Source organism: Talaromyces stipitatus, genomic scaffold (genome assembly GCF_000003125.1).
Source record: "Talaromyces stipitatus ATCC 10500 scf_1105507295541 genomic scaffold, whole genome shotgun sequence".
Lineage (NCBI taxonomy): Eukaryota > Fungi > Ascomycota > Eurotiomycetes > Eurotiales > Trichocomaceae > Talaromyces > Talaromyces stipitatus.
In genome coordinates this window covers 3,166,143-3,192,999 of record NW_002990115.1, presented here as the reverse complement: position 1 = coordinate 3,192,999, position 26,857 = coordinate 3,166,143, and the positions used below count along the sequence as shown (strand labels likewise).

The following is a 26,857-nucleotide window of genomic DNA, read 5'->3' as shown; positions in this document are numbered from 1 at the left end:
CACATATCGTATTTATTCATAAAAGTAAAGACTATCGTGTACACAAATTCGATGGGATATAAGTCCCTTTCCCGGTTCTTCTAGCACATACGACCATAGGGTGTGGAAAATAGGGCTTCCCGTCCGCTCAGCCGTACTTAAGCCACACGCCGGCTGGTTAGTAGTTGGGTGGGTGACCACCAGCGAATCCCAACTGTTGTATGTTTTTTGTTCTTTTATTTTCTTTTTATCTTCTATCAATTCCACCCCTCTCTTTCCAGAGTCAGCCCCCTTCGTTTTACCAGCCTCTTGATTTCTCAGGACCAATGAGACTAAGTTCGCTAATCAAATATGTACTAGTACTATGTATTTCGACACGTGATATCATTGAAATTACACCAGAGCAAATCGAAAAGAAAGAGTCTCCAAGAGTAGGCATATTTCCAAAATGATGCGGAGGATTGACCCTGCGCTATTCAGCGACTCCAACCGCCTATTACCCGACAACCTCATCAACATCTTCCGTGTAGATGACAAGACAGTGGTCAAACTCTGTGAGCCGAACCGCCTCGCTGAAGCTGAGGCTCTTCGTTTCGTTCGAGCACATACAAAAGTCCCGGTTCCGGAGGTTTATGACTCCTATGTTGATGAATCCATAAACCGCGGGGTAATTGTCATGGAATACGCCAATGGGGAAGTCCTCTGTGATGTTTGGGAAGACATGGATGATGGCCAGCGTCAGAACATCATAGACCAATTGAAACGATACATGGAGGAGCTACATCAAATCAAGGGTGACTTCATCGGTTCTGTCGATGGAACTGCTTGCGAAGACCCGATCTTTTGTGCAGACCTCGGTGGATTTGGGCCTTACAAAACAGAACACGAGTTTAATGAGGGCTTGATCCGAGCTATGAAACTGTCCCAAGAAAACTCATGGGTGGATCATATTGCTAAATTCATTAGAGCTCTGCCTAGTCATAATATTGTTCTCACCCATTCGGACATCTCACCACGAAACATTATCGTGAGAGATGATCAGGTTGTCGCCATTATCGACTGGGAAATGGCCGGATTCTACCCTTCATATTGGGAGTATGTTAAGGCGTTGTATTACCCAGACTGGGAAAGTCGTTGGATAGCTGAGGGCACGGTTGACAAGATATTGCAACCATATTATCTCGAACATGCTGCACTCATGCACGTTCAGGAACTTCTTTTCTGATGACAAATATATTGAATACGAACTTAGATATACAAACCGGCCTAAGCAACCACTGCAAACGGCCAACAAATGAATCAGAATCATAGCCATGCGCAACAAGATACCGAAAACGATAGCAGAAACTGGACAGGGATTCCACAAACATAAACACAAAAGGAATAAGTGCTGAAAGGTATCACATGTTGTACACATGTAGGTCGAGATAGTGAAGGCATCAGAGTAGACATCAATGAAATATAACAGAATATGGGGGCTTCTCTCAACGATATTGCAATGAATATTGGCTACTCTGGTATCTGCTACCGATACCACTGCTCCCTCTAGGACTTCCACTTTGCCTACTTCCAGTTCCACTTCCACTGCTACTGCCACTTCTTATTCCACTCCTGCTTCCACTAGAGGGGTCCCGACTCCCAGACTGCTCGAATCGCGAGGGTTCTATCTGGCTCTCAAACTCGGCCATTGTTCCTGGCGGCACTAGGCGCTTTGCTTCTAGCTGCCCAAGAACTGCGGTTGTCCAGCGCTGGCACCTTTGTAAAGGCACCGATTGAGCCGCTGATTTGATTTTGTTGATTTCACTTGCCGGGATGGTGCTGATGAACCTCTTGCCGGATAAACCGAAACTGTTGAGCCTCTTATTGGCTTGGATCTGAAGCGTGTAGCCCCGGGCTTGTGTTGGACCACCAGTGACATGATACCAAGTGCATCTGTCGGTTCCAGGGGTTGCAAGCATGAGAATCCAGTGTAAGGTATCATTACCTCGGCGATTGCCGAATCCGATATATATATCCAAAGTGGAAGACATTGCAACGCTTGACAGAATTTGAGTTTGAAGACAACTTAGACACTTTAGTATTCAATGGCAAGAATGAAAGAGATGGAAGATGGTATTTATGACTTCATGTTCTAAAAATTACCTCCTTCAAAGGCGCCTATATACCATGATTTGTCCTACCATAGGAGGTTTGAAATTTCTAGCGGTGGTCATTAACAAGGTACATGGTCCAACAATTGGTTGATAGACATACATCTATCGCCCTGGGCTATGAGGCATTAGCGACAGTACAAAACTGTCAGGAACAGTGGCAATCAACAATTGGTCTGCCATGCTATGGAGGGTGCATCCCGTCTCCCCTGACCTGGGTACATTACGAGAGGCCGTTGGTTACTCGAGTCACTCGCCCAAGTAGTAGCCTAGAAATCTTGTCAGTAAGCAACAAATAATATCCAATGCTTGGAATGATATATATAAGTGTGTCTAATAATAGCAAGTTCTAGGGGTTCACTCACGTAGTCTTTCATTTCATTAGTGGCGGCAATAAAAAAAAGCTGGCGCTAAATAAAACAGTCCCTATCTCTTTGGTGGGCGGCTAACTGGGCTTCCTGTCTCTACATGACGCTTTGGTCAGATGCAAGTTATTCTTTTGATTGCTCCTACACATTATCGAGTGATTGCTGCATTTGCTTCAGCTACATTCGCAATATCCCTAAACACCGCGAACCTCACTGAGGCTGCCCAGGTGGTGTCTATACTGGATTATATTTTCAGCACCTTCACTACCTAATACACGCGAAAATGCACAAGCAAGGAAAGAAAAATCCTTATCCAATCCCATTCTGCGTCGAGCCTTTGAGACCCCAACATACACATACATTCATTATCCTCCATGGCAGAGGCAGTAATGCAGAGAAGTTCGGTCGCGAGCTTTTGGCTTCGGCCAATCTCCCCGCTCGTCTGCCTACTGTGAAGTTCGTCTTTCCCACTGCCTCCAAGCGGCGATCTACAGTTTTGAAAAAGATGCCAATCAACCAGTGGTTTGATAACTATAGCTTGGATGATCCGAATCAGAGAACGGATCTGCAGGCTGATGGGCTGATGGAGACGGCAAAGTTCTTGAGAGAATTGGTTGATGCTGAAGCACGGGTTCTGGATAACGGTGCCGGTGAGACGGGACACAAAAGAATTATTATCGGAGGACTGAGTCAGGGGTGTGCTGCTGCCATTTTTACTCTTCTTGGCGGTGGATTTGGAGAGAGTGGAAATGAGAGGCCTGGAGCTTTCTTTGGGATGAGCGGTTGGCTACCGTTTGAGAAACAGCTGAATAGTATGATGAACGTTCAGGGCATGAGTAGTGATCGAGTCCATGAGACGGAAGAGGAAGATGAAGAAGAGGATGACAGTGAAAGTAGTGATGATGATGATGACCGCTCAGAGAGCGACGTTGGGATAAATGTCTCGTTCAATGACACTGCAAGTGATAACTTCGCATCGGATGCAGAAGTCAATTTGGCTTCCTTCGACCCATTTCAGCGTGATCCTCAGGATAATCCCGAAAATAACATTGCGGATGCCCTCAATTCTGTCCGCGACATACTGGATCTTCCACCCGTGGTTATTGGCCTTTCTGCTCCTGACGACGATGATAACGAAACAACCCATGAAGTGACCACAGAGGCTTTCCCAATCCTTCAGACACCAATTTTTCTAGGTCATGGATCGGCTGATTCCAAAGTGTCTGTTCGCTTGGGTGAGAAAATGGCCGAGCTACTGTCGAAAAAGATGAAAATAGATGTCACATGGAAGACTTACGATGGGTTTGGTCACTGGTACAAAGTCCCTGATGAAATTGACGACATTCTGGAATTCCTGCAGCAAAATATTAATTTGCCAGTTGAGATGTTAGCTAAGTAGCACTTTCTTATATGTTAATTGCATTTGGAGTTGTACAGGATATGGTCTATCTTTGAATATAATTACACAGCTACGTTTGACAAAGACTTGTCACTTGTTTTAATCTTGCCTATCACTCTGACTGTAACTCATATTGATTTAGACCCGTGCTTTTCCGATGGTACAGTTGTTTAATATGTTTCATCCTATTCTCTATAAGGCATACAGCACCTTGCAAGTGCGGCTTTACACGGTCTGCAACTCTTTCACTCTTTCTCAGCGCTACCTCTGCAATCTAGATATGGTTAGCCGGCTCCATCCGTCAATTGTTATGGCTTTGTGAGCTGCCTTTGTGACATGTCATATCGGTACTCTCCGAGCTGTACATGTTGGATCTTTGTATCTAGCGATTTACTATTGTAGGGAGATGGCTCCAACTCCACTAGCTAGCTCTGTCCTTGCTCCTGTCCCTATGATTAGTTTTTCTTCATCGATACCGCTACTCACTGACAGATTCAAGCTTTCGGCCTTGAGCTCTCGTCTTAGTTGACTGACGATGGGAACTTGGAGATTTACGGACTAAGTTTTACTTAATTATGGACTTAATGCTTAACATATACTCGTCTATTCTTTCCAGTAATTGTTCTTACCGGTGTCATGTAGAAGTTTGGTTGAGCAAAAAGCTGATGGTTGAAGCGTGGAAGGTTCATGTGTGGGCGTGACCTCAGAACACTGAGTAAAGGAGCTTTCGGGCATTCGACATCAGATTGACAGTGTTTATACTCGATCCTCGTAGTATCGGTAGGTATGGCTCAGTCGCTAGATTTTGGCCTGATAGACGTCTGGGTTCTCGATCAACCCAGGGTTGAATAAAGGGACGTTTCAGTTCGCAGACCTCTCCATAACGCGAGAAATTGGCCTGCTCAGGCAAATAAGCCATGTCTGTCAGGTTATTAGTGAATATCACAGGCCTGGCGTTCCAATCATCTGACTGCCGTGCTTGAAGATTTTGAACATGTGAGGGAGACATTGTTACGACCATTGTCCTGAAATCGAAGAGATCGATAACCGAGCTCTAGCAACATATATCTGCATATCTTGCTATGGTGTATCACCTATCCGTCTTTAACACTAAGAAAGCAGAGTTGAACGCTCATCCAGTATCGAAGGATGGACTGTTTCCTTTGATAGGGTTTGAGAATGTCACATGACCGGAAAATGTTAGATTCCATGAACCTTTATAATTTAATTAGGGATCAAACACTGTGTCCATTCCTTTTTGAGCTTGTCTGCCTGGATGCTCTGGAGAAAAGTATAGGAGTTTGGTACTTCGAACCACTTTCTTCTTTCAATCAGACTGAGTCAGTACCCCATGGACACATTCTGTAACGTCCCGTAATAGTTAGAAAGTACATTTTGCATGTCAATGTTTTATCTCAGAGATCATATCAAGAAATTCAAACATACGTGGAACACGATACGTACGCTAATTCCATATGACTGATATTCGAGTCTCCACGCAGTGAAGATCATTGTAGATCGTCCGGTGAAATGGAGGTAGGCATTGCACTGATTAGTTCTCAGTGCGCCTCGGTAGTATCTATGCGCAAAGATCTGCCTGAATGAAATGGTAGACCTCCATAGTCAGTGACCGTGTACTTCAGGTAGTTGTATTTGATATTCTCTTCACAGTGGTTTGGAGTTATGCAATGCTATTGTTGCAGTGTATCCACCATTTATTCGTAATACAAACAAGCTGACTACCGTTCGGCTGTGTAGATGGGCGCTATGAGAAGATCGCCTCTATTGCAAGATCTTTTCAACCCATTAACATGATAAGTGTGTATAGCTGAATTTATGGAATGTATGGAAGGTATAAAATTATGCGTACCTGATGCTCAGCTTAAGCTTAATTACAGTTTTAACCTAACTCCAAACAAAAATCTACTTTGAGCATATCCTGACACGTATTGTATTCGGACTTTCCTTTCCTATATTTTACAACTCCGAGCTGTCGTATATTTTAGAATACTCGGAGATAGACCCGGATCTTGCAAGATGATAAGTAAAGACGGACAGTAAAGAACGGAGTCCGAACGGTGAACTACGGATTCGACAATGTACTTCCCCTTGGTAATTAATCTCTTTAGTGCTTAGTTATGATCATTGATCACTTGTTGGTGTAACTTTAATCAACCTCGTATTGAGACATGGACACTAGCAACGAACTGATGGTCTGACAGTAGCGGCTCAGACACCAATTATGATAGCATTACACACCCGGGGGTTTCAAGGCTGGAGTTGGGCTAAGTGACAATAAGTGTACTTCACACCTGTGCACGACGCCGCGTAAAACGCTATCTGCGTATAAGGTTTCCTGGGAATAGTCCGCTATTATTAAACGTTACATGCTCCATGTTGCTAGCGTTATTACTATATGGACGGTTCTCCTTCCTGGCCCCCATCGTCGACAAGAAAGTCCGTGATTGACGTAATTGGAGGTTCTCAAACGTTACCAAATCGGGATAACCGAGAAAGATGCACGTTGTATGTGAGTTTCCGACTTTCAATGCCTGAATAGGCAGGTAAGCATGTAGCAGGATGACCGTATGTATCCTAGATGGTGCGAGGAAGAAGTTTCTTTTTTGGAGTGATGGTAATGGAGGCACGAAGCTTTTCCTCCGCATGTACGTAAATTCGAATTTATAGGATGATATAAGATTTTTTGTAGACCATTAGTTATGAGAACTTGATGATCTATTTGTAATCTTTTCCCCAAACTAGATGTTGCTCGGAACTGATTTGTCTCTCGTATAATGACAGCCCTCTAAATCACTAATGCTCTTTGGGTTCTGGATATTAAGCTTACGTATCTTTCCGTCGCCCGTCGATCTGGGCTGGAATGTGCGAGAACCACTAACTTAGTAGTAGGATCGTCAATACGGTACATCTACTCAGATGATAGCCTACCTTAGATGTTTCCTTTTCAGGCATTTGAACACGAGTATTACCACTTGACCATAACCCTGTCGTGTGCAACGTCGGGAAATAACTGCTACACATGAACGCGCGGACTAAATGCACCATCATTATATTGCAGCATATACCTGGGTAAGTTGCTGAACAGCCTGAATTGAATGCGGAGCAGGTGGAATCAGCCCTCGCCGACAGGGATATACCCTTGACTGCTAGCCTGGTCTAACTGTAGGTAGTACTATATCGGGACCGGGATTGAATAGATAGAAGTGTGTAGCTACATAAGAATGGTGCAATGTAATACACATATGACTTCTTTTACAAGGTTGGCGCATGTGTTCGCCGCGAAGCTACGGAACCGAACACGGCACTCTCTCGATGGGGGGAAATGCCTATGTTCAGACTTCGGAGACCTTTGTAAGCTAGTTATAGAATAGTCGTCTTTGAAGAATTAGACCTGATTGCAATCCACAAAGTTCCAGTAAACGATAATGGCAACGACATTCGTGACACAAGTAGGTGGTTCAAAGAGGAACCTAAAAGGTACCGAATTAGTGCTTCTTTTTGTGTAGTACAGCGTGGTACCTAGGAAGCACGCAGTAGCAAGCCAACAACGACAAGGTTACCAATTCCAAATGATCGCCGCGGCTCAGTTACATCCTACTATTCCATAGAACGCAATCTATCGCAGATGCACTGTTGGGGCGGGAAAGTACCAATTCTAGTAGATGCTTATTTCGAAGTCAGCCGTTGGTTACCTGAATGTCATCTAAATCTCACAGCTAAGCCTACTTGCATGTCACAGTATGTACAGGACAAAGGTTCAGCCGTTCATCCCGATCTTGGAACTGGATCGAAATAGAATAACAATTGAGGCTGAATCTCGGTCCCTTTATTCTTACCTGGAGACTAGGTTTCAACGCCCGTTACTTTTCTAGTAGCCATTGCGTAGTGCGACAGTGCAAACAGTAGAAAAAAACATAGTACACCCTTATCTACACAATCACTTCATACATCCAGAGAACTTTTTTCCAGCGTCGTAGTGGTCCAAGTCTTAGTAAACCTATCGTACCTATAGATATCGTAAACTCAGGTCCGGACCCGTTCTCGGTGTGCGGAGGTAGATGGTCCTCACTCACCGCAGAAATACGTACTCTTTCGTTACCGAGTATTATCGGCTACATACAAAGTAGTTGACTGATAGTTAAAGCCGACAAGGAATAAGGCAAGTCACTTGCTAAGTATGTAAAACTCTCTGTAGTATCCATTGGCTTGTGTTTGATCATCAATCTACCCATACGAAGAAGCTTGGACACGTTGTAGTTAAGCCGAATGCTTAAAAATAAGCATAAAGCAACCATTTTTCCACGCTTAGTATCCAAATAGCCCATCTTTCTTTAGAAATCACTCTTAGCAAGGATAGTTTATCCGCCTCAATTTTGGGTAAAACCCTAACTCGAATGATTAGCGATTGGCTCCGAACACCGTTAAGTACTAATTTAGTCGACGCGACACCTAAGAGCCAAAAGAAAAAAGAGTCCGGCGTTATGCTATAAAAAGTAAGAGCTTAGATCCATTTTCTTTGTTTCTCAAGAAATCTAGCAAGATAAGCTGCATAAATGCGACATGCACTTGTCATTTAGAGCATATTCCTTCTTTTTCTAGCTCGCCCCACTGTTCAGCTTAGAAGGTGTACTAATTCTTGACCAAGTAACTACTCCTCTATCTGTAGGCTGTTGAGACACCGTTCACATGATATTTAATATATGTTGCAGCTAGCCAGTGCGAATCTGAATCCAATAAGTAAATGGTATTGTTTAATACTCGCCGTAAGCGATGTATATTGTAATACACAGACAGGGATACCCTGCTACCATCCCAGTCTCTCGCAAAAAAAGAGGTTAACAAACGCACACACACAAATGACCCTGCATATGCAATGTATATATTTATACATGCTTATCAGTGGAAAAAAAAATAGGTAGGCAACAAAACAAGCCTGTTGGTGCATCACCTGATCAGACTGTAGCTAAATTGGAATAAGCAATACGGAGTAAACGAGTCATGCTATAATACTACGTATAACCAACAACCAACATTTTCCCAATATGGGTAGCAGGTATATGTAAGCTAGCTGATTGCTTCTTTAGTTGTACAACGGGTGACATTTGTATGCGTATATGCGTACCTAGGTAATATTTGCAGTACCTCAATTTGGAAATGCGTCATCGTTTTCCCAGGTCTGGCTGTACGACTATCTATACCCGTTGCTGAACTATGTGTTTGTATCTGTATGTCATGCATTTATGACTACTATGCAGTCATAATATTCGGTCATCTATCTAACCTAGTCCTCGTAGTATCAATCAAAACAATAAGGCAAGGGAATCATGCACACATACACACAGTAGAAACTGGCTAATGCTAAAAACAAATGTAGTCACGGACGAAACAATCAAACAGCCGTCCTGTGATTATACATACATACGAAATACCCCTGTATGAATAAAAAAAATCCCCGTAAAACCTTGGAAAACCAGAACCGCCCATGCAAAGTTCAAACCCCAGCAAATGTCTCAGATTCATAAACGCCGTTCCCATGAGCCCGTAGGCTAGTTAAAACACCCATTGAAACCAAAACAAAACAAAAACAAAATACATAACTGCTTTTTTGAGTTGTAATCGGAATCGGACAGAAAGCCTAAGCTGTAAATACCCGATCCAATTGTCGTAGAGCACGCATATCTTCTCCACCAAATCCAATCTTATCTGTCGGGATGTCCTTTGGACCGTCCACGCGTAGAGAATTTGGACTGCCGTTCAATTTCGAATAAGGTGAAGTAGGAGGGCCACTCATCAGTGTTCCGATACTGGGCACCGTCGTTCTAGTTGCATGATTTTCATGAGGTGGTGGTAGATGTGATTGATTAGGCGTTAGAGGTTGCCGAGGGGAGGGCCTGTTTTCACTGCTGGAGCTTGCCTGTTTTTGAGACCGAGGAGACATAAGGCGAGGGTCGACCTGTCCAGGGAGATTCGCCTTGACTGCATAACTGGGCGAATGTACCCTTTGAGCCTCCATAGACATAGGACCACTGCCCGGCGAGCGGGTGTAACCAGGATAACCAGGTGCCGAGACAGTGCCAGAGGGGACGGGTGGGGGAAGCGTTGTTTCGAGATGTAGTGGTCTCTCCGATGGTGTGGGAAGCTGGTGGTGAGGAACAGCGATAGCTTGTGGATGTGGTGGTAGTTGTTGTCCATAAGGCGAGGGCGCAGCGAGAGGTGGGAGATAATTCGGTCCAGGATGGTATGGAACAGTGGCGGCTGGCGGAGTCGCTGAGGGAGTTGGAGGCCAGCTGTACAACGGAACGTACGACTGTGGGTGAGTAGCGCCGTTTCGGGCATAGCCCGCCATGTGCATATGAGGAGACAGTGTCATAGTGCCGGGCATTGGGCCTCGGGTCACGACGGGGAGGTTCTGCTGATCGTTGACTGTTGACTCTGGATAAAGACCTTTTTGTGGGCGAATATGGCGTAGAGCGGGATCTGTAGAAGGCTGGTTGAAATTAGGGGCTGTCGGATGTGATCGAGCGTAGTAGCTGATGAGGTGTAGGTGTTGCCCTGTAGACGTGGTGATGCTAAAAGACTGTTTCATGAGACCGTCTGGTTTGTATCTGTATCCATCTGGGCCATCTTCTGATCCATCCCTGTCGTCGTCGCTGTTTCCTCGACTGTCGGGAGTCTTTTCGCTTCGAGATGTCGAGACGCCGCCTCCACGCTTGCCCTCCATTTCGCGATAGGTAAGAAAACTGCCTGAGACTCGGCTGGCGCTCCATGATTTGCCGTCCGTCCACCTGCGCATACCCGCTTCACGTTCGTCCCACACAAATACTGAGCCAGACTTGATAGCTTGTCGTTCCTTTTCGGACAGGCGACGTTGCACGCGAGGAAGCAATCCTAACCGGCAGGCTTCGAAGAGAATGATGGCGTCCGCGGGAGTGCGAACGAGACCGTGGTAGGTTTCCATTGGAGTTGACGTTGGGAGAGCCTCTGCTTCCCGAGAGATGCCTGTTGTGTGTACGTATGCTATTTCAACTGTGGACTGCTGATATTTTCTTTCCCCAGGGAGTTGTAATTAGTAGGGCGACCTGAGGTTGAGAGAGAGAAAGGGAGGGGTGAGTGGGTGAGAAGAAGAAGAAGAAGTGGTGGAAAAAAAGAAATGAAAGAGGAAAGAACAAGGAAGGAAGGAAGGAAGGAGGGAAGGATCGGCGCAGACGGGAGAAGCGACAATAATATAAATTTTGTTATAAAATTGTGCTACAGAGCGACTAGCCAAGAAGGCAAGAACAGGCAGGGGGCTCTCGGATATCAGATCGATGCATCCATCCATGTGGGCAAGAAGCTTTAATTTCACCTAAAGTTACCTATGGTACGTCACCCAACGGGGCCAAGCTGGTCGAAACCATGGATACGTCCGTAACCATACAAATGATACATACAATATACAAAAAATACATACAGTACGTACGGAGTTCTCTTAAGGACAGGCATTAGAGATTTAAGCTTAGTTGGCCAATGCCGGAGTAACAGCCTAGAGTTACGTAGTATGTTACTAGCGCAGCGATAGCGAAGCATAATCTGATATTAGTCAGTGGGTAACCATCTCGATGATTTACTTAACTGGGCAGTGGTTGAGTCTAACAAATCCTGACTAATGGTGCAGAAATAAGTGCGGCGCAGTGCATCCAACGAAGCAATCATCGACTATATTATTGGAGCAGTTATAAGAAAGACACTGGTGGATCGCCGCAATCCAAGACAAGCTGATACTTTTTATTTGCTATCTGCCATGTTGATTTTTGCCTCTTGACCAAGCTTGGGTACTTGTTTCTGCCAGAGAAAAAGAACAAGCTGGATTTGACTTTGTTCGCTATCTTGCGCCAAAAATAAAGTAACGATGTTTCAGGACAGATTGCATAAACAATGATTACTGACACCCAGCTAGAATTTACTATGTAGACTTGGCGATTAAGTGGAAGCCCTAATCTCCACCGGGGCCACACGCACAGATGGATCATGCATTGTTGGTAGAATCAATCAGGAAAGCAGTCGGAGAGCACTGATAACAGTGTGAATGGTATGTTTTGGCGAACCACAACTCGGGATTCGAATTTGAGTTGCATGTAGACCCTCGCTTTGTTTTTAATCTGTCCCCATACGTTATTTTGGCTCCTGGGACGTGTGGCGGAACGCCACAAATCAGTCAATCAGAAGAGAAGAAGCCTGAAAGAGTTAAAAAAAAAAAAAGGTCAGTCAAAGGACAAGGTTTGGTTGTCAAAATTAGTTACTATGTATATCGTATCAAGGGCCTAGGACAAGACAGTCTGAAAGTCTTCCTTCCGTTCACCCGTTCTCAACAGCTGTAAAAATATCTGATTGGACAGTGCGAGTAATGCCATGAATGTCAGTTCCATACCTGAAAATAGCCCTTTGGATGGCCAAGACTCGCTGTCCATGATATGGTAACCTTTATAAAGTGGGGAAATCATAGAGCGATAATGAATAAGCATAGTGCATTTTTGGATACGCACTACTACAACCGACAACTGTAGATAAAATAAATAAACAAGACCCTTGTCTACTTTCAAGCAAGGCGTGCATTCTTTTGCGAAATGCGAGGACAAGATCAACATGAATCATGATTCTGGGTCAGTCCGTACGACAAGGCTTGGCTGTCTTGGCTTTGCTTAGCCTTGAGAGATAGATGGATTGTTGAATATACTTTGGCGTTCTAGAAACTAACGCATTCATAATCTAAGCACACTGACTCATCTAAACAGTACATAGCAGTCAAATAAAAGAGCAATTAATCGAACCAACAAGGAAATGCGGACCGAGGAACGGTACGGCTGTCACACCTGCGATGTGAGTGGCTCGTAATAATTTATGGATACGACGCATAATGCGTAATAAGATTGGCAGAGGTTGCGAAGCTTAAGCTTAATCCAACACGAGGCATCAGACGCTAGTTTAGTCTGAATTACTCCTATTGAGGCAGTATTGGTCAGTGGCCAAAGCTCACGCCAAGTCTTGGTGTCCCCCACTGGCTTACGAGGACTGAGACCCTGACAGTCACGTATGCCGGGACCGGCAAGGAGTACTCACTATAAGTTGTTACTCCGTATATTCGTGTATAGAGTACATTAATAGTCGATCAAGTGCAAAGTCAGAAAATTATCATAGGACATCCAGCAAAGCAAATCGCACTCCGTAACTTATACGGACAACGGACAATAATAGAGTTGTCCGAGTCTATCACCAATCCCGGTCCCGGTCCCGGCCGTAATAGACGCCTTGGCCCTTGGCGCTCAGTCGCCTGACGTTAAATGCCGCCAGAATTTTTTTTAATGTTTTGGCGTACTTTCAAGAATTTTGAGCTTAAATCCGACCGATTCTGGCGCGACTCGCCTAAGATTTGCCGCTATTGGGTGGATTTCTTTTGTTTAATTCTGAACTTTATCCTTACATATCGTATCCGCAAGAAGGATTCGTACTCGGTTGAATTCACCCTGCTTTGAATATCGAAGCGAATTTAGGCCTTTGTTAAAGGCCGTTCGTGCGTATTTTATTTTATTTTACTACGTATATACTTCGTACCGGGTACGTAAATACTTATACGATTAAAGTTGTGGGTCATTTCAGCGTGGGAAGGCTAAACTCGATGCCTACATTTGTAGCGAGTCGGTCCTTACTGTATTCGGTAGTAAGGGCAAAAGAATAGCCATAATGACTAAGGGTGGAGCATCATTGAATACCGACATCCGAGACAATTCGTATGTACGGAGTCGGAGAATGTTTTGCAATCATTTTATTTTATAAACTTAAAAGAGATGCGATTAGACGTGAAAATAAACTTATTTTTTTTTTGGTGGTTGAGCGTGAAGTCACATGCGACTTGACAACCCCTAATTCATCTCACAGCTGCAGATGCTAAATGATAATAAGCAAGAATAAGCGTCGATAATATGTGCTCCGTCCACTGATTAGTGATCACCAATTACACTGTCAGGCCTGATACACGGAGTTAGGGGTGCCGATGAATTTTACTAACGGACGTTAGAATTGAGCAGTGCGTCCACTGCTGTGGGCCTTTCTTTTCCTTCTTCAGCCGGTTTACCTGCTTTTTGTGGATATCAAAAAGGCCCGACCATCATCATTCAATTGCCCAGCAAGTAAGCATGCTGGTGCAGAGGTTACGACCGTGTAATACTTACTACTGTCAAGAATAAGCAGTGACGATGCATGTAGGGTCTTATCCTAACGCACTACATGCATATATATACCCGCATATACTTGATAAAATTGTAGGGATGAGGGCTTAAACTGTGATCTACGGCACCATTGGGAATTTCATTCGTTCTGGCGTATTTGTAGAGTCTATTTCACTGTCAGATGGGTATCTTAAACTCCGTTCCGCATTACGTATTTAAAGGGCATGTATGTGGCTACTGTAGTTAATAATATATATATAGCCCATGCAGATCATGTCGACCCAAATGAGTCAAATTGAGTGGTTAGGTCCATATAGAATGCGACTGTAACACAAACATTCTCACATAAGCTGGCGATCTGTTTGATCGACATCGATGTCGCGAACATATTAAATCTTATTTGACTACATAAGTACGTACTACATGCCCATATATGGAGTATATACGTGCGTGCCAATTGACAAACTGCATCCGACTCTCGATACACAACTCATCAAAATGCGCCGAGATGCAACCCGAAGCCCCTCGCTTCACCTTACTCCGAGTCCTCAGTCTGAGACGTGGAGTCGAGACGCTAGATCCGGCCGGACATACTACTATCATCGTTGGGCTGCCTCATGCACGATGACAACACCGAAGATCAATGGCTCTGTGCTTAGCATCTAGTTATTTGGCATAACGCCATTTGCTTGGTGTTACTTGTCGGTAAGACGGGTATCTTTTCCGACACTTTCCGTCTTTGCATGAGAATCTGGTACGCATATTCTTGTATGCGTAGTATGCATGCTCCATTTCCTTATTTGTTCACTACCTACCCAAGTCTGACTCCAGCGGATTCTCGATTTTGGACCGTCTAGTTTGCAATCAGTCCAATTTTTCAGCAGCTATCTGCTATTTCAGATCCTGTAATAACGACTCAGTCGATCGAAAATCAGGTGACAGGCCAAGAAATAGTAAAAATTCATTTTCCGGGTGTGCATGGAAAAGTTCGAAAGAAGATCTTGATCAAGGATTGACACCGGAATATACCCAGAAAGGGAAACACTCTTCGGTTTTCGGGAACTAAACTGAACCCTAACATACCTAACTTCTAGATATAGAACTACCCGGATGGACTGCATACTCTTAAATAGTCCGCAACAGTTGGCTGGTGGTCATAAAGAGTGATTGGGCTACTTTTGCCTCAAAAAATCATAAAAGGAAGGCCCGAGAGACCGAGAGGAATAATATATCGTGACGGTGTGCGCAGAGTCAAAGACGATAAGCGAATCAAGATCTGCGTAATGGATGGATGCATAATGGTTGGCATAAGGCCGCCAACGGCCCACATAATTACGCATGCTCATCAAAGAGGATCTTTATGGTATTTTCCACTGAGCAGATTCTCTTTCGTAAGTTCCTATGAATCTACATACGAGTATTCCGTGATTGTCTACATATAGAGAGTATGGGCAATGCCAATGACTTCAGAATAGAGCGGAGCATGCCGCCGGTGTCCCTTCAAGGTTAAGCATGTTATGCCTATCGCCGTTAAGGTTTTTAAGCATGATTCAGCCACATCTTTTTTGATGCATTAGTTACGTTTATGTACCTCGTACTACCGTGTTTGTAACTACATTAACTCGTACTACGTATGTATCTTTCGACTCACTGCCAAGGGCTTGGAACCGGTCTATTTTCGCCATACGTAGTACATTATTCTGAAGTTGGTTGGTAGACAGTTAAATGACTATCAACTTGGCATTAGCCTGTTCCATACAGCGCAGGTCACCATCATGAATTAGCTACATACACGGATCCCTTGCTTACTTGCAAGTTTTCAATCCGCCACACTCGCTCAGATGAGAACTACATAATGCCGAGACATGGATGTACCAGGTAAATTATGCAGTATACTACCACCTTTGACAGGGACTACATGTGTCTACCATGAAACTTGTTTCGCCGGTGTTGAGAATAAGAAGTGGTCATTACCCAGCTATACTACCTTTAGTGATGATCAGTCATTAGTAATCTATTGGGTTCAGCCTAGTTTATGCATGTCAGGGTTGAAAAGCGCTTGATAATCCATGAAATTACACACTTTCCTAGTACGGAGTACGTAAATACACGTTCTACGATAACGGCTGGAGGCTCGGAGATCAATTGCGCTGACAGCCTCGTCCGGGTTGTCACCCTAATAGGTGCTGTAATCCTCTTAAGGATATCACAACGTACAGTGGGATGAAAAAAGTGTTGGCACCCCCCAATATCGGTAACATCCGCACAAGGGTGTCAACAACTTTTTTCGTGGTACTGTACCAGGACGGAGCTATATTCGACGATGTACGGCATCACCCAGTTCTTAGCAGCGCATACCTATACCTTAAGTAGAGCAAAACTCCATACGTTGTAGTTTCAGTTTTCATGTCTCGGACTTTTCGGCGAATATCCTTGTTAGGATTTACCCGACTGCATCATAGAGTGTAACGTCGTATGAAGCCTCGGAAATAATAGCTCCTTGCGATGAGAAGAAGTAGATTGAGTTAGATTGGTTTCCGCTTACTTAAGCTTGTTATGATGTTAGCGCTGACGAGTCCTACGGAGTACGCCGCACGCATATTGAGGTCTTCCGGGGCTTTTTCCCAACCCGGGAAAGCTGTACGCACAGTGTACTCAACTGTATTGTGTATATGAATTCATAATCTAAATCCATTGTACCGGTACTATCGAAGGAGTTTACATTGTTAAATAGCTATCATAGGCTGTTGCCAGGAAATATTAGAAGAATGAATGGATACTTGTAGGCGCAATGTCTTAGGGAATTCACTTGACTATGATCAATCAGCAAGAAGTTGCACTGTCGAGCTTCTAAAAGTTTAGCCGCAACTCGTATATACGTACATTACACAGGTATGTACGGAGTAGTACACTATCACATGAGAATAAACACGGTTTATGCAACCAAACAGGCAGAGCGCGAGACCCATCCTAATTAAGCGTGCCAATAGGGATGCTTCGGATGGTTTAATTAAGATTTTGCCATGTGGAAAATTGGCTTTGGAGCCAACGAATGTACCGCTATGTTTCACTGTTTACGAGGACAACGAGAGGGAACGATACCATAGTCTGGTCGGATGTCATGTTGGTTCTTCGTATTCTTCAAAGGAGATATGTATGTAGAAATGAGGAATAATGGCAGGGCTAAAATCAACTCTGTTCGATTAGAGTGCGTGGAATGGAGACTCGGTACTGTGTAGCTGACCAACTAAGTTTACCTTTTATCATTGGACGTTGGAAATGATTATTATTGGACCAACGCCAACAATACTTCTGCATTTCTAATTTACCGTATTGGTTCGTTACCTTCAACCACTCCGTCACATTCCGTAACCCACCGTGGCTGAAGACTTGAGGAAAAAAAGCATAAAGGGATCAGCTGGTCAGGAGAGAGTAGAAACGAAACAGGAGATTGGAAGTTGCGTAATCTAGTTACCTGCTATGTATACATAGAAACTCCGGACAGCCAACAAATTACAGTTGGTTGAGTATAGAGTGTCTCGGATATAAAATTAGGAAAGTGCTTGATAGCACAAAGCCACGTAAATTTCGGCCAATACTTAAGATTAGCGAGCGCCGAACATGAACACTAACTTCGATAAACTTCAATTAGTATTTATACATCTGGCAGATTCCAGATCGCTATCTGTATGCCCTTCGGTGTTTGTAAATTACTTCGACACTTAACTTAGCACTCTCGTAGCTCGCATCTGGATACTTCTTCCCTTTCCAATGGCACATTTCCTGTTGCGACTCAGGACGACCACTTTTAGCCTCATAAGTTCGTATAGAGTGTTTACGTCTCAGTTTAAGTATTTTTTGGCCAAGTTAGTGAATTACATCGTACGTATACTCCAACCTATGACTCGGGTCCCAAACCCCAAGTCTCGGTCCGAATAACATGTACGCCGAATGACAACATCTTCATGTGCTGCGTAGTCAATACAGTCCTTCACTTGTTGACATGTATATTAGACAATTTAGAGCCCGTTTCAGTCAGCCTCACGCAGTTGTATCTGATCCAGTAAATGGTAAGTCCCAATGATCCGCCTGGTAGATTATAGTTCTACTCCATATCCCACACTTAGTAAGTTATTCGGCTCAGGTGGTCCACAGCATTATCAATACGTATAAAGTATGTTGGTTACGAATAAATTCCAATAAAGTGATATCCACATATGTACTTCGTATTCGCTTTTCTTGATATGCAGTAGAAGGTCATTCTGGCATGTAGAGTTCCGATGGGTCGCCTCGTGGTTATTGTCTCGTCAACTAAATAACTAAAGTCAAAGACAAATTAGTCTTCACTTTGTCATGTGCTCCTACGCATGCCAGACGGATTTGCTTTACGAGTCATGGATGCTAGTTGGTTGTATTGATATGATATCCTAGTGCATACCCTCATGGTTGAAAAGTCTGTGTTCGGTGTCCACGACAATACGAAGTTAGACGAATGGACTCGTCTGAAAACCTTAACGCATAACAAGTCTAAAGTTGATAGTACCAGTCCAATGCTAAAAACTATTAAGTTTGTTCTTCTTGAGTTCGTTAAACTTCGGGCCTGAGCACCTAGATCTGGGTAGCTGATATGCTGACTTAATCTGACTTACAAGTAACTAACTAACGTATTTAACGGGTAAGTGACGCACCAAAATAGAATTCCGGCGCGATATCCAACCACCACTTTTCCACCAACACCTACGCATCCAGAAAAGGGAAAAGCACGTGCAAAAAGTGATTCTGGCTGTAAAGGAGGCTTCAATTAGCTATTGACGCGATTAATACAAAAAGAATCGACAAAGTACGTCGAGCTGCACGTCTTTTTGATGTATCCGAAGCAACTTTACGAAGGCGCCTCAAGGGGGCTACCCGATATCAACATAAAGCTGGTGTTTATGTCTTGTGGAAGGGAAACGTCCCTTAGTAAGTAAGTCAGTCCTTGATAGACCTTCAAGCGCCAGCATAGTTGAGGACGATTCCGAACTTATCCTCGCATTCATACATGCTACTTTCACTGGACGCAAATCTCTTATGATAAGCATACTTTTCGACTGCCCTCGATTGTCTTCGTGCGTAATTATTTAAGTTGCGCCCGGACGTGGGGGCTAAATCTAGATGCTTTTTTCAGGTTGGCGAGGTAGGGCAATAAGCTACGAAACCCTAGTTCCATCACCACAAAGCACATCTCCCAACTCCAACATTGTTACCCATGTATCAATCTGTCTTAAATATTAGGAGGATATTATAAAATCTGCCTGCTTCTTTTCCTTTACACTTTTCCTTTTTTCAGTCAAATAGATAAGCAAGTCTAGATGTAAGCACAATCTAGTCCTTAGACCATTCATACCGGGCTCTGCCGGGAACAAATTGGGGGTGGATGGTAGCGATCCTTCAGAGTAGTAGTTGGTAGCTTGTTAATTCGACAAATAGATTCGATAGACATGGGAGCCGACTGGTTCACTACACAAAAATAAGGTTGATAGATGACGGTACATGAAATACAACGGCACTACTTTGATGGCTGCGTTCAATAATAGTACAAACTCATGCTCAATACTCTAATAGGGGAGCTTTCCTACACCCTAAGAACTTCGCTCTTGTCTTCCAATGGAATTATCACCAGTAAAGGACTGATTGCATCTAGTCTAGTTTCGGCTCCTCATGGTTCGGAAATGAGTTATCTCGACTTCATCCTACGAAGATGAGCCCGTATCCTCCGTTTTGTAACGGGTGTCTGTTACGCCTCTATCCATTGTACCTACGTACACTGACACCAGAGATGATGTCGGACCTTTGTGGTGGTACTATCAACGACCTGGCTACCTCTATCCTGTCATCTCACCCTCAAGTAATAGATTTCGAACAATGCTTGCTCTTGTCAAATATATCCTACCCCTTCCGTCTCAGCAGATCTCTTTTCACATATTCCTCCCAAGCTTTGTAGTATCCGTATCAGCAAGTTATCTGGATAGAAAGACACAAAGAATTTACAACTCGACCAAAATCATTCAAACAAGAGCGTCATGTTTTTGGAGCAAATATCTTATTGTGTATATGCCCTGTGGTAATTGGTTTTGTCGTTCTAGGTAGTCCAACTCTTCGCAACGTTAATATAAGTGCCACGGGGTCAGAGGAATTCTTAAAATCGCTCAATAGAAGAGCCTAAGATCTCAGTAGAGGCACTCCACGTCAATATAAAATCTTATTATAATCCATCACTTAGTCAAAGGAATTCGCTGCATTATTCGAAGATAGATGGATCATGTCACGCAACAAAGACGCAGGCGAAGGTTTGGAAATTAGGGTTCTGAAGTCACGAGGATCCTATGTCTGGCAGCTGTGACTACGAGTAGTACAGGTATATTATTCGCATTGATTATAAGCATACAGACGCTGTGTGCATGGTCCCCGCGAAATATGAGTCTCCGGTCTTGTGTATAACCCTCAAATTCCCATCCTAGTATGAACGAATCTTGAACGTCCACGATTCCATCCATGTCGTTGAAAATAAACCCGCGTACGTATCAGCAACGCCCCAACGAGGGATGTCAAGATGTAGACCGGATCTGTCGGATCTATCATCCTACTTAAAGTCCGTCTGTATTGGGATTGAGGCATTGACCCCGGAATAAAGGGTGACTACATTCCTGGCTGATGCCAGAAACTCTTCCCATTGGACCGTAAGCCAAAGACCTTCTGTTCGTAGGCCTGTAAGAGGCCATAAAATATTTTCTAACTGTTCTTGCACATTCTGTTCCAGTTTAGAAATTCTGATCTGTCTAACCTTGCAGAGGAATGTTGTTAACGTCAGATGTATACTGTACTCTCCTGAGTCATTCACTGGCCTTTGGAGCGTCTGAGCTCCACTCAACTATGTCATTTTAATGAATAATCGATCTCCTTGGAAACTACATGTGTTTATAGGTCATGTGTTCTTAGAAGAGAGCAATTTGTGGCTTGAATTCTAGTATTTATAGTGTCAAGGAGGAATAACTCTCCTTGAGAGAAGACGTAAAAAGGTCAAAGTCTCAGCGACTACTGCATGGAAGCTCTTTCCATTAAGTAATATCTTGATAGGGATATGCCATCCGTCCAATAATAACAATCTGCGCACATGATGCGCAATAGAACCCTTTTGGGTGTATTCCAAGTTCATGACTGTTTTTTCTTATATAGAGCGCTATTTGCTGGAGGGACTGAGTACTGCACTCCACTCGCTAATTTCGGGGTAAGAAGAGGTAGAGTTCGATATTTTCACGGAAGTGTTTTAAATGGATATTTGATAGCGGTAAGATACTTGGCCTGTACAGGCATAGATGCTGTGTTTATTGGGTAAGCTGAGAGTAAGTGACTAACGTGGTTCTAGATCCTGACTTACTCGATATTATTGGTACATCATTTCTATTGATCGGTGTCAAATGAATTTTCCTGGCGTTGAACTATCCAACTTGTCGAGACTTTAATTTGACCTTGGCGTTTGCCAACCCGCTAAACGGCGGAAATCTGGTCACTAAAGCGACCTCATCTCCAACCTGGTCCGGTTCTTATCAAGTGAAGCGCGAAACTAATCTCAACACAAGACCAAAAGAAAAACGATCGCTAGCTTAGTGAGAGCTAGTATTTGAAAGCATTCGAGCTCCAATAAGACATCTACCTGTCTACCTGACCTACAATGGAGGTATCCGGTAAGATATGCAGCTTTAGGAGTTTCTGCTGTTACTGACCCAGACAGTTGACCAGGAAACACCTCCGCCTAGAAAGCGCCGGAAGGTCGAGGGAGAATCTTCCGAGCCTCTCTTCTGGTTTGGGCAAACTAACGGCGTGATGAAATTTGGAGTAGGGCTTCTGCAACCATTTTCTCAAGCAATTGACCCTCACATTGATTCCATTAGTCTGAATCTGCTAGGAAGAAACCTGTTCCCTGCAAAGCTATCAAGAAACCAGTTCGTTTCAGACGACAGCGATGGGCCACGCTCCAAAAGTCTATCGCCGAGGACCGCAGATGCAGATTCAACAGCTCAATCTACAAGCGAACGGGCAGAGTGTGCACCCATGAGACCAAGACAATATCAGGAATTAGGCGGCTCATTAGCTAAAAATAGTCTCGCAACACAGAAGAGTCGGGCTCTCGACTCACAATGCACATTACTCCCACCCCCTCGAGTACACGTCCGAAGTAGCTCCGCATTCCCAGAATTGAATGACATAAACGAGAAACATATTCCAGCCGCGGCTCAGTTTGATAGAAGACGGCGCGTGAATTCTCAGCCTGCTTTATACCACGGCACCGAAGAATGGCCTCACAATTCTGCACTTCAAAGCAGAGAGGGAGGAATACGAGATCGATCTCAACGGCCGAGTGAAGACTTCACTTCCGAGAATTCTAGCGAGCAAGCTCCTCTTCTATCACGGTCTCGGCAGCTTGGCTCAGGCATGAACGCACCGCGTTCTCAGAAACACCAATCCTTAGGCGCAGGAACGGCTGACGGAGTCAACGAGACCCGTCAGCATATTGGAAAGTGCAAAGGTCTTTGGTTTATGGCAATAGCCATTTTGGTGGGGTTGTTTCTTATTCTCTTCTTGTATGCTTTTCATATTATACAATGATTATCATGAGGCGCTGCGTTCGAGCGAAAGAGACTGAACAGATATCTTCGAGTGGATATCATCAAGGGGGACTGTCAATCGACCATCGCATGTGTCTAAACCATACTTATATTCAGGTAACAGTGTGTAGATCATTAGCAAAAAATCATGTCTCAAACAAGTAGATAATACCTGTCTGAGCTTTGAGAGATGATGTTGAAAGACGCTTGTTGTGATTGGCTCAAAACAAGGAGTAGATGATTAGCGCGACGGGGTGCAAACAATGCAAACGCGCTTACGACAAAGAGCACGCGGCTTGTCAGACTCTCCAGGTTTCTTCGTCAATTCACTCTATCTTCGAAATTAGCTGCAAAGGCCATTTGGTTATGAATTAGGATCTTATAGTTTTCAGTCGTCGCCCTTGAATAGTCAGACACTGCAACCTGTGCTGATCGTGTGGACGGTCCCTATTGAAGTCGGCACCATTAGGTGGCCGTCTTCAAAATGTTCACGTTCACGCCCCTTCTGGGGGCACAGTTCTCGTCATCAAAAGCGTCGCAATCCATTCTTGAGCTTGAAGGAGGAATCAAAATTCTTGTTGATGTGGGATGGGACGAAACCTTCGACGTTTTGGAGCTAGCAGAGCTAGAAAAGTGAGCAACACCTTACCCTCCACACTATGTTTCCCAGCTGACGTGACGCGAATTATGTTCCCAGACATATTCCCACACTATCTTTGATACTCTTGACTCATGCCACGATTTCCCATATCGGCGCTTTTGCGCATTGCTGCAAGACGTTCCCGCTATTCACACAGATTCCAGTCTATGCTACAGGCCCGGTTATCTCGCTCGGCCGAACGCTTCTGCAGGATATGTATACATCGGCGCCGCTCGCTGCTACTTTCCTACCTAAAGTATCAATATCGGAGCCGGGGGCATCCACATCTGCGGCATCAGCAGCGGCCGCAACAGTGTCTACAGAAGGAGATGGAAGAAGCAGCAGTATGCTCGCTACAACAGGGAGAATTCTACTTCAGCCACCAAGCGCCGAGGAAATTGCTCGATATTTTTCGCTAATCCATCCGCTCAAATATTCACAACCTCATTCCCCTCTTTGCTCGCCCTTTTCTCCTCCGCTTGATGGTTTGACCTTGACCGCATACAGTGCTGGACACACAGTGGGAGGGACAATATGGCACATTCAGCATGGTATGGAATCTATCGTCTACGCCGTTGATTGGAATCAAGCGAGGGAGAATGTTGTCGCCGGCGCTGCTTGGTTTGGAGGTTCTGGCACCAGTGGTACTGAGGTCATCGAACAATTGCGCAAGCCTACCGCATTGATCTGTAGTAGCAAAGGCGGCGATAAATTTGCACCTCCTGGTGGTTTACAAAAAAGAGACGCTTTATTATTTGATATGATTCGCAGTAGCCTGGCAAAAGGTGGCTCTGTTTTGATACCTACGGATACTAGTGCGCGAGTATTAGAACTATCATACGCACTTGAACATGCATGGCGGGATGCAGCGGATTCTTCAAATGGCGAAGATGTGTTCAAAAAGGCTGAGATATATCTGGCTGGGAAAAAAGCGCACAGCACCATGCGCCTGGCTAGGAGTATGTTGGAATGGATGGATGAAGGTATAGTCAGAGAGTTCGAAGCCGTAGAGGGCGGAGATGCAGCGGCGGCTCGTGGCCATAAAAGAACCGACAGTCAGAGTCGCACTACAGGTTCTTCACGGGATAACAAGGCAACAAAATTGGGTCCCTTCACCCTGAAGCACCTGAAGATCGTCGAGCAAAAAAGGAAATTGGAAAAGATTCTCGGGGATGGTATCCCGAAAGTGATCATTGCCTCAGATACTTCATTAGACTGGGGCTATTCGAAAGAGACATTCCGCACTCTTGCAGAGGACTCACAAAACTTGATAATCCTGACCGAGACTCTTCCGAGCCGCTATCAGACTGATGACCCAGAGCAGCCCGATAAGATGACTCTGGGGCGAATGATATGGCACTGGTATGAAGAGCGAAAGGATGGGGTGGCTATGGAGACAGCTTCCAGTGGAGAGTTGCTTGAGCAGATACACTCAGGTGGGCGAGAAATCACGCTCGTCGATGTAGAGCGTGCCGCTCTTGATCCGGATGAGCAAGTACTTTATCAACAATATCTTGCAACACAAAGGCAGATACAAAACACCTCACAAGCGCGAGGCGATGCGAATATGGACAATGCAGCCGACGCTCTGGATGATGGTGCTAGTTCAACTTCATCTGAGGACTCTGACTCTGAGCAGCAAGGAAGGATCCTCAATTTCTCGACATCATTAGCACATTCCAACAGAAACAAAATCGGGTTAAGAGACGAAGACCTAGGCGTTAACATCCTTCTACGACGTAAGAATGTGTTTGATTACGACGTTCGCGGCAAGAAAGGACGTGAGCGAATGTTTCCTTATGTCGCTCCCAAGAAACGTGGGGATGAATACGGTGAATTTATCCGTCCTGAGGAGTATCTGAGGGCAGAAGAGCGTGAAGAAGTAGATGCGCAACAGCGAGATTCAGGACCACAAAGCGAGATGAAGCTTGGGCAGAAGCGGAGATGGGACGAAACAGGGCCGAATGGCCGACGACTATCTGGTGGAGCACACAAGCGTCAAGCGGTGTCTCCAGATGGAGTCCTAGGAGGCGATGTGGGAGATCTCGGCGCACGTGGTGAACTAGCGGCAAGTAGCGAGGACCTAGAATCTGAATCCGAGAACGAAGTGAACGAACAGCCATTCGAAGGACCAGCTAAAACTGTGTATAAACATTCCACTGTCACTGTCAATGCGCGTATCGCATTCGTTGACTACATGGGTTTGCATGACAAGCGAAGTCTCGAGATGCTGATCCCCCTGATTCAACCGCGCAAGCTTATCCTTGTGGGTGGAATGAAAGAAGAAACGACAAACCTTGCAGATGAATGTCGGAATTTGCTTGCCGGGAAAGATGCAGGAGACCGATCTGCTGTGGTTGACATTTTCACACCTAGAAATGGCGAGTCGGTTGATGCCAGTGTGGATACTAATGCCTGGGTAGTGAAACTTAGTAACAACCTGGTCAGACGACTCAAGTGGCAGCATGTGAGAAGTCTTGGTGTTGTAGCTCTGACTGCTCAGCTCAAGCCGCCGGAGACAGTGCAAAAAGAGGATGAGGCCATCGAGTCAATCAGCAAGAAACAGAAGCTCCTAGAAACTGAGCCGGATACCGTCTTAGCCCCTGTGGACGGAGCAAATGCGTCGTCATTATCGAAACCAGATACATATCCTATACTAGACGTGCTTCCAGCCAGTATCGCGGCAGGAACGCGCTCGATGGCTCGCCCGCTCCATGTAGGCGATCTTCGACTTGCCGACTTGAGGAAACTTATGATATCTGCGGGACACAAAGCAGAGTTTCGCGGCGAGGGAACCTTGCTTATCGACGGTACGGTAGCGGTCCGCAAGTCGAGTACGGGCACTATCGAAGTTGAGGCTCCAGTACAGTCCTCTTCCTCAGATCGCAGAGGTGTTTCTGGAAGTTTCCTTGCTGTGAAACGCAAAATCTATGAAGGTCTTGCGGTTGTTGGTGGTGGCTGATTATGTATCGTAATGATTGTATTATACCATATAAAATCTATCACACGAACTTACGAACCGGAAGCAGAGGAATTCCCATCAAGTTTCTCTTCTGCACATTAGACGATTATGAGGGGTTCCAGGGCGACGTATCATCGTCCGCACCAGCACGAAGTCACAAGCTTACCTGAGAGACTAGACGAACCCATTGAGTCAATTATCTACAATGACATTGAGGGCCCTGTCCACTCATACATCGAGTCACACGGTGGCGACCTGAGTCTCTCTCAGTCCCTATAAGTATGAGTGATGTAGCACGTCTGAAAATGTCAGAGTTCTACTTCTCTATTCATCGTTCCCAGAATCGAAAACTACCCAGAGATTACAAATTTCCAGGAACGAACTCCTCCTTTTTCCTGAACCGAGAATTCTATAGAACCCCATTATATACTCCAAACATGCCTTCATATCACTACCGGTATATATACAAGTGCACCAGATACGCTCCTGTT

General features: G+C 44.7%; 6 protein-coding genes across 6 annotated transcripts, besides 1 other annotated feature; 4 read left to right on the top strand and 2 right to left on the bottom strand.

The window, feature by feature from the left end:
* Positions 1 to 174: 174 nt before the first annotated feature.
* On the top strand, positions 175 to 1,249 carry TSTA_035170 (uncharacterized protein; the record flags this gene model as incomplete). Its single annotated transcript, XM_002480677.1, has 2 exons — positions 175 to 1,183; positions 1,232 to 1,249. The coding sequence occupies exons 1-2, from the start codon at positions 428 to 430 to the stop codon at positions 1,247 to 1,249; spliced, it is 774 nt and encodes a 257-aa protein (XP_002480722.1). The 5' UTR covers positions 175 to 427.
* A 214-nt stretch (positions 1,250 to 1,463) lies between these two features.
* TSTA_035160 (uncharacterized protein) lies at positions 1,464 to 2,192 on the bottom strand (the record flags this gene model as incomplete). The annotated part of the gene is made up of 2 exons (XM_002480676.1): positions 1,464 to 2,051; positions 2,145 to 2,192. The coding sequence occupies 2 exons, from the start codon at positions 2,190 to 2,192 to the stop codon at positions 1,464 to 1,466; spliced, it is 636 nt and encodes a 211-aa protein (XP_002480721.1).
* Positions 2,193 to 2,678: 486 nt separating this feature from the next.
* Positions 2,679 to 4,070, top strand: TSTA_035150 (acyl-protein thioesterase 1,2, putative; the record flags this gene model as incomplete). Its single annotated transcript, XM_002480675.1, has 2 exons — positions 2,679 to 3,883; positions 3,935 to 4,070. Exons 1-2 carry the CDS (start codon positions 2,781 to 2,783, stop codon positions 4,068 to 4,070), a joined length of 1,239 nt encoding a protein of 412 aa, XP_002480720.1. The 5' UTR covers positions 2,679 to 2,780.
* A 5,150-nt stretch (positions 4,071 to 9,220) lies between these two features.
* Positions 9,221 to 11,238, bottom strand: TSTA_035140 (camp independent regulatory protein; the record flags this gene model as incomplete). The annotated part of the gene is made up of 2 exons (XM_002480674.1): positions 9,221 to 10,916; positions 11,085 to 11,238. 2 exons carry the CDS (start codon positions 11,236 to 11,238, stop codon positions 9,553 to 9,555), a joined length of 1,518 nt encoding a protein of 505 aa, XP_002480719.1. The 3' UTR covers positions 9,221 to 9,552.
* Positions 11,085 to 11,113: a microsatellite.
* A 10,436-nt stretch (positions 11,239 to 21,674) lies between the features above and the next one.
* On the top strand, positions 21,675 to 22,864 carry TSTA_035130 (uncharacterized protein; the record flags this gene model as incomplete). Its single annotated transcript, XM_002480673.1, has 3 exons — positions 21,675 to 21,843; positions 21,891 to 22,685; positions 22,776 to 22,864. Exons 1-3 carry the CDS (start codon positions 21,831 to 21,833, stop codon positions 22,862 to 22,864), a joined length of 897 nt encoding a protein of 298 aa, XP_002480718.1. The 5' UTR covers positions 21,675 to 21,830.
* A 384-nt stretch (positions 22,865 to 23,248) lies between these two features.
* Positions 23,249 to 26,566, top strand: TSTA_035120 (cleavage and polyadenylylation specificity factor, putative; the record flags this gene model as incomplete). Its single annotated transcript, XM_002480672.1, has 2 exons — positions 23,249 to 23,397; positions 23,462 to 26,566. 2 exons carry the CDS (start codon positions 23,249 to 23,251, stop codon positions 26,364 to 26,366), a joined length of 3,054 nt encoding a protein of 1,017 aa, XP_002480717.1. The 3' UTR covers positions 26,367 to 26,566.
* Positions 26,567 to 26,857: the final 291 nt, after the last annotated feature.